The sequence below is a fragment of the Merops nubicus genome, unplaced genomic scaffold, assembly GCF_000691845.1.
Source record: "Merops nubicus isolate BGI_N331 unplaced genomic scaffold, ASM69184v1 scaffold40258, whole genome shotgun sequence".
In the NCBI taxonomy this organism is placed as follows: domain Eukaryota; kingdom Metazoa; phylum Chordata; class Aves; order Coraciiformes; family Meropidae; genus Merops; species Merops nubicus.
In genome coordinates, this window is record NW_008624456.1 from 1 (window position 1) to 7,442 (window position 7,442).

The following is a 7,442-nucleotide window of genomic DNA, read 5'->3' on the forward strand; positions in this document are numbered from 1 at the left end:
AAACAAACAAGCAAACAAACAAAACCCTCAGCAGGTCAAGAAAACTGGAACCAGTTCAGTGAAAGTAAATATGGATGCTTATTGTTGTTTGTAGATTGTGTACTTGGGTGGAACTAAGAGAGGAACAAGTGACATCATGTAAAGGAAACAGTATAATCAGGACTGAGTTGGGGTACCTGTTTGCTGGCCCTGTACCTGGCCATCACAGTTTTGGACCAGGACAATAAATCTGCTCTTTCCACCGTGTTCATGCCTGGGTTAATTCCACAGCCAGGAGGGACTGGTTTTGTTTTTCACTGGTGTTGATGAAGGAATACTGGAAGTGCCCTTCTTAACATTGCCAAGGGAATACCTGGATGGTATCACCTAACAACATAATTCCTTCCTAACACTTTAACACAGCCAGGTGCTTGTCTCATGCATGGGAACTCCTGCTCTGTACAGCAGTATATCTGAGACAAATGTTTTGTAGTTGATAAAAATTTGTCTATAAGCAAAACCAGGGGATTTCCATGTTAACACTTATGACTGCTAGCCACCATACCAAAATAAAGCCTGAAACTGCTGGGGTAAAGTCACGATGAAGTCATGCTCTCTAGCAAAAATGGGTAAACAGAATCATTACTATAGATGTCATAACATGGATTAATGAAGCAAATACAAAGCAAGATAAATTCAAGCAATGTTTTAATGACTAATTGTCCTTTAATCCAACTTTGATTTCACAGTCTTCTTTAACTCTTGTAAAAAAATAAAGAACTATAAATTAAAATTTCCTGGTTTTGTTCATGACACTTTTCAAAACCAGATAGTTTTTTCTTGATTATTTTCTTCTGTCAAATTAAATTAAACACTGATCTTGAAGCCTAGTCTTACTTTATGCTTTTGTCAAATAAACATTTTGATCCACTCAATCATATCCTTTCTAGCTTCTTCAATGTAAGGTTTATCATCAGGTTTCATATCTTCTGGCTTCAATTGTGCAAACCCATGAACTTGTCCTGGATAAACTTTAATTTTATATGCAACTTTACAGTACTGTTTCAACTTCTCATCCAATAAGGTGATCTGTAAAAGAAAGTGTTTTTTTCCATTATGTTGTGGGTTGCTTTTTATGTCTGCCAAACTTGCCATTTCTCATAACTCTGCATCTTTATCTTTTCTTCATTGTCATACTTGAATCAGGTTCTGTTGCTCAGCAAATGAGAAAAAACATTTTTGGAATAAGGAGACTGGAACATTTTTAAATAGTATGGGTGAGTCTAAGAACCTCAACAGTTACTGAAATGTGGTTTGGTAAATCTCATCTGCCAAAAAGGAACGGGTTAATTTCTATTAAGAGACTTAGGCTTGTAACCTAATTTTAAACTCTGATTTTGAAAGAACGTACTCCCTAAACCAGTCACTCTCAGTCCAAAATATTTTGATAGGCTTAGTAGCAGAGTTTAAGAAAACGGTACACACATCCTTAGACACAGAATACTAATCATATGATTATGTACCTTTGTAGACACATTTTGGTATGCATTTTCATTAAAAGGTTAGCAAATAGGAGAATTAACACTTATTTTGCCCTGGCAATCTTAATTCTACCCATTGTGCACATTAGAGACAGTACTGCAACTTAGCTCATGTTCACTATTTTTTTTTACACAGAGCCGTTTATTGCTCAGTGCAAAAAACAATGTAATTGAGGATCTTTTTTTTTTTTTTAATGGCAGGATTTTTTCTTATGCAATCTGCACAGTTAGCTCAGAGAGAAAGCATCACAAGAAAAAGGTATAGTGTCAATGTGTAATGCATGATAAAAAAAAACATATTTAGGAAAGCTGTGTTCCTGGGAAAAAGAGACACTTTCACCATAAAAAGGGGATAGGGAGTGAAGGATTCATTCCCCTGTGCAGAGGAGACACTTATTTGAAGCACAGATCAACATGCTGAATAAAATAATTAGAAGTAAATATTGATTGGACTCCACATTTCCGGAGCACACTGCCAGTTCACCAGTTAGACTCTACTCCTACACAACAAGCTATGCTGGAGGTTGTATATTGTCCTTGTCACTGAAGAGAAGGACTTTATGCACAGAAGAAGGAACCAGTTTCCTACCCGTATATTTATCCAAGTCCTCAGGTATGTTACAATAGGTTTTATATCAGAATATAGATGGCAGCTAAGAGGCAAAGTAGAGTCCACAAGTTGTCATCATTTAGTTAAAATTCATGCCCACTCTTCTGACACAGTTCATTATGTCTTCTTGTACCAAAATCAACTAGTCATAGGCCCACAACATTTCAGTTACTAAACCAAAATTAACCTTGATAAGTTACTAAACTGAAATTACTTTTTTTCCATTCAATGTGCAAATCTGGTGGTTTAACTACCTCTTCTCTCATCCATATCAGTTTTTGAGATGTTTATCTCATACCAGTTTGATCTCCCTGCCCAGTTTCACACTCTGCTTGCCCAGCCACTCAGAGATCAGTGACTGGTCTTTACTGCATTTCTCACCTTTAAAAAGAAGCTTTGAATTACCTAAGCAAGATATGGGAGAAGTTGAAATATATGTAAAACAATCCAGCCTGTGTGATTTTTCATATATGAAAATGGTTTCTAACACGCTAGAATTCCTGTGTGTGATAAAGGAAGTATAGGAAAAGAACGCATTTCCAGTACAACCACTTACCTGATCAAAAGAAATAGTGTGGTCTTTCTCACCAAAAATGAAAAATGTGGGATTTAGTAAATTGTATCTTTCTTCAGAGTCCCTAATTATTCCTGTAATGTTTTTAAGAAACAGTCTGTTAGTGAGGTTAACATTCTTGCAAGATAAATGCCAAATTAAAAGACAATTTCTATTTAGGTTTACTCAGTATGTACAATTTTTAGATCAGAACGGTTTCTATTTGGATGGAGAAAAAAAGCGTTTGAAAAAAAAACATGAGAAAAAAACATATTTCCCCACTCTCCAAGCTCTACAGAAAAAAAATAGAAAATTACTGTGCAAAAGGAAGCAATTTTTTTTCCTGGTTTACAGCACTCTTAAGTTTTGATACCAATATAGAATATTGCGAAATAACCATAATTAAAATTTGCAACTCACCTTTGAGTTGAGTATTTACAGAAATTTTACAAAGAATAGCTAGAGTTACAAACTGTGCTTAGTCATGTAAGCCCATGTAAGTTGCCATGTGTTCTACACTACCATAGAGGGACACCCCAGCGGCTAATTGAGGATTTTTCAGCATCAAGTGGTGTACTGCCATTCCACCCCAGGAAAACCCAACACCGCATTGTTCCTTTAGATACTTCAAGACAACACCAGCTTCCCTAAGACATATAAACAAAAGTAAACTAAGGAATCTATTGCAGAATCAATATGTGACAATTTAAGAAGTTAATTAAAAGAGATACATGAATTTTTTAGAGAATATTTAAAATAGAGAATACTTAGAACCCCCACATTTTAGCCCAGAGCAGTGGCTTCTATTCTTAAATAGGAGTTAACATCTCTGGTCCTTGTTTAGGGAAGTACAGATGTAGGTACTTAAATACTTACCTGAATTGTGACCTGCTCCTTTGTTTTCAAAGAAGCAAACTTTTAATTGAATGTCTTTGTCTAGGACAGGACAACTAAGACAAGACATATCTGCAAGTAGAGCAACATCTTGCATTATGGATTGTAGGAATAGATAAGCTTCACTGTGCTAGCCCTAGAGTCCACCTACTTAGATCAAGATTTACCTTGAGTATGTCATTCCTGTTGATGAGTTAATGTTAAAATATCCTACCACATGCAATAATACTTACTGAAGGAGCAATTACTCAAAATTAAACTGTCAGTAACTATAATGTTTAAAAAAAAACAGGTATTGCATGTGGTATAATGTAAAAAATCTGCATATCGTTTTTAATGCAGGCTAGACCTAGTAATTTTTTTAAAATTGATATCTTCTTAGATCTCTATAGTTTTTTAAATCTTTTATTATCTACACAGTTTTAAATTACTTTTAAATGCAAACTGCATATACGAAGAACTGCATTTTCAAATATTTTGCACATTAGTATGGTCAACACAGGTTTGGTTAGGCTGACAAAAAAGCAGTACTACAGTGACACAACCAGGAGATTGTGTCTAGCCCGGTAGTATGTGCTTTGTGAATGGATGAGCTCTCTCAGATTTAATTTTTTTGGAGGAGTACTCAGTCATGGGTGTGTTGCATTTGTTGTGCTCTGAAAGAGCAATGGATCTGACCTTGAGGACAGCTACAAGTAAACCCTCAAAAGACAGCACAGGCATGTCCTTGCAGTCTTAATTAAGACAGTGCTCACATATCTGCTCACTCTTGGGAGTACGATGCTTTTACAGGTGTTAGTCATTTGTCTTTTCCAGAAATTCAGTCACAGCTTCTGCAACTATATGGTCAAAAACTTTGCTGAGAGATGTTGAAGTTAAGCTGTGACCACTGGGACATCTTGAAAGGGGCAGATGCATACTTGTGGCTTACAAGATGTTAGCTGAGTAACAGGATGTCATTGCCCCACCATCATCTGAAGTTTTAGGCTGTGGTGATAGATGCTGAAGGAAAAGTAATGCCTCCCATAAGTCAAGGAAGCCTTGTTACAGGCACTGCTAGGCTCTACAGATAGTGGGCCCTCTATTTCACATTGGGAGAGAGAGTATAGTTGATCAGATGTATCTTAGGTTTTGGGCAGTCTTGCAAATTGTGATCTAGTGCTGCTCAGGAGAATACTATCTGCACCTATCATCTACAAGGCAGAAAGCAAGATGGACAAGTGACAACTGGCAGATAATATGAGCAGTCGTGGAAGAGTTTTCTCCTTATCTTGAGAAACTGGAGGCAGAATCAGTATCTGTGGATGAGAGTGCTGGGTATTTCATAGCCTGGGAAACACTGGCTGCAACCCTGTGCAGCCACTACAACATAGTTAGAAAATGGCACAGGAAGACAAGGAGGGGGACAATCAGCAGAATGGTGGATGGAGCAAATGATCCTTTCCAAATCCCAGCTGAGACAGTGCCCAAAACCACAGAAGAACCACCCAGAGTAAGTAATTGTGTGCATGCAGCCAGCTTACTTTCCTGTGAGGTGCCACTTTAAACATTTAATACAAAATTCTCCTCATTTTCTGAATAGTCTTTAAAGATCAAGTACAAATATGCATCTTACTTGTCTACTTTCATAGGATCATGATGTTTCATCCAGTCAGCAAAGTCAGCCCAGTGATCAGTAGTTTTCCAGGGGTCTGTCCCCTTGAAGAAGTCTGGACAGATGGTTCTGTGTGAGACATGGAATCAAGTCAATTTTCACGTCTAGGTGGGGAAAATGTGTGGATGTCTAAATGTCTCCTAATGTCTTTTCTACTCCAGAGTACACAGCTACCTGGTTACTATCTGAATCATGTTCTACTCATCCTGTTCTGGCAATCAGTAGAGCTAAAAGTATGTCTTTCTATAGGAAATAGAAAAGACACACTAAGAAACTCACAGTATTTCCTTAGACATACTTAGTACAAAAGTAAAGGGTTTAAGCAACCTTTCCGATTCTATATAAACACATGTATCTCATTGCTAGTAAAACCTAAAGCAACTGTTCAAAAGGCTTCATTCTGAAAAGTTTATACAATTTAAAGGTAGGTATTAGTGTTTATCTTACAATCACCCACACTGTCACATAAGCACAAACATGCACTTCTGGACTCCTTGTGCTCAAGCAGCCATTTTTGACAGGTCAATTTTAGTAGCTTTGGCAACCTTATAGGAACATTTTGTCCCTTTGCATTTTTATTCACTCAAACTGAAATGATATGGTCTTCCCATGTGTATGGGAAATATCTTATGCTCTGCTTAGCTTTGGGTCTGCTGATCTATCAGCGTGTTTAAGAGGAAGATAGTAAATACAGTTGCTTACATGTATCCATGACCTGCAATCAAATCGACTATGTATCTAATGTCAGGGAACAGCCATCCAAATATATCATGAATCACAATCACAGCTTTGTCTGTGAAAAATGATGGTCTACAAATGTAGGCGTTGATGTGCTCAATTTGTATTTCATGTCCAAGGCACCCATATTGAGATCTCTCTCCAGTATTATATAGAAAAGGATCAGCCATTTAGAAACCTAAAGAAAAAAAAAAAAAGAGCAAGAAAGTCAAAATAATCTGTTAAGAAAAATTATTAAGGGCAAACAAAGGCAGATAAAATCTGCAGAAAGTAGTTCAATAACTTGGGTAAATAACATCGACATTCTTGTCTGAAAGGAGAAAGTAGAAAAAAGCAAAGGCAATGCTCCGGTGCTGAATAGTTCTTAGTCCATCATGTGTTATTAAGCTGAGAATAAAGATAGATACCAAAAGCAAAGTTCTAAAATTACAAACAGCCTGAGCATGTAGTTCCTGATTCTCACGTCACATTTGTTTTGCTCCCATGCCACTCGTCAGCACTGATGTGAAGCAGTGAGGCTTCACATGTCACTCTCTTGCCAGGCATGGGGCCATGATGTGTGTCTTCATGTGGAATCCCATCCTGGTTTCTCTGAATTACATGATGGGTGAAGACAGCAGCACTCAACTTCTGCAGAAAAGTGCTCAGTGCTTCTCTCAGTGCTGGCACCTGCTATCTGATCTGTGCTTTCTGTAGCAGCACCACAGCTCTTCTGGGAGCCAATGCATCTGTTGCAGTTGGTGATGGACTGTGGTATGGATTTATGAATTAGATTCTAATGCCTTGTACCCAAATGACCTTGAAAGGGATTGCAAGAAAACAAGCAGATACGCAAATCTTATTCAAAATAAGTGAGAGTATTTGGGTTTATTCCTTCCCTGAAAATAGCAATTACAGACAATGAGCCAGTAGCTGTGCTAGAAAGATTAAAGCCAAAAGTTGTTCTGACTCTTTATGTCAGGAGCTTGGAATGGACTCTGAAAAAAGTAGAATGTGATCCTATAATTAAAAGTAGTGTTATAATGTAGTTATACAAGGAATCCAATTAAGTCTCCAGGGACAGTGTTAATAGCAGCATCTCCTAGCCATGTACTGACTTTGAAACTGTCCTTGGGGATGCAGTACACACACCTGCATACACATTATGACTGCCTCTGCTTCATCATTTCTACATTATTTCTGTTTGCATTGTAACTTACTTCAGAAAACTATCTAGTCTACGTCATGGAAGTGCAGCAAATTCTGATAAAACAGTATGTTTTCCTCAGTTCTCCATTAACTACAGCAGTGGAGAGCCAGGTTTCACTGGGTAATGGGAAATTTTACCTAGGCAATACAGACACATCTGGAACCATGGTGCAGGCAGACTGAGAACAGAGTTGATGCCACACTCACCACTTCCTTATGTCTTACATAACACTTCCCAGCTTGCAGGTTTAATAACAGCATCCAAATCTTTTATGCATTTAGACT

At 37.5% G+C, this 7,442-nt stretch overlaps 1 protein-coding gene across 1 annotated transcript; it reads right to left on the reverse strand.

Moving 5' to 3' along the window:
• Window positions 1-888: 888 nt before the first annotated feature.
• Window positions 889-6,139, reverse strand: LOC103777817 (carboxymethylenebutenolidase homolog). Its single transcript, XM_008945378.1, has 5 exons — window positions 5,934-6,139; window positions 5,193-5,300; window positions 3,206-3,330; window positions 2,687-2,778; window positions 889-1,068 (listed from the first exon to the last, which is right to left on the reverse strand). Exons 1-5 carry the CDS (start codon window positions 6,137-6,139, stop codon window positions 889-891), a joined length of 711 nt encoding a protein of 236 aa, XP_008943626.1.
• Window positions 6,140-7,442: the final 1,303 nt, after the last annotated feature.

What these genes read in the sequence shown, in the direction of transcription:
- LOC103777817 (XM_008945378.1), bottom strand. Translation starts at nt 6,139, where the DNA reads ATGGCTGATCCTTTTCTATATAATACTGGAGAGAGATCTCAATATGGG. An exon ending in ATTGCAGGTCATGGATACAT is followed by an intron (nt 5,301 to 5,933) that starts GTAAGCAACTGT and finishes TGTCTCACACAG; the next exon opens with AACCATCTGTCCAGACTTCT. An exon ending in CGCTGGGGTGTCCCTCTATG is followed by an intron (nt 2,779 to 3,205) that starts GTAGTGTAGAAC and finishes AAAACATTACAG; the next exon opens with GAATAATTAGGGACTCTGAA.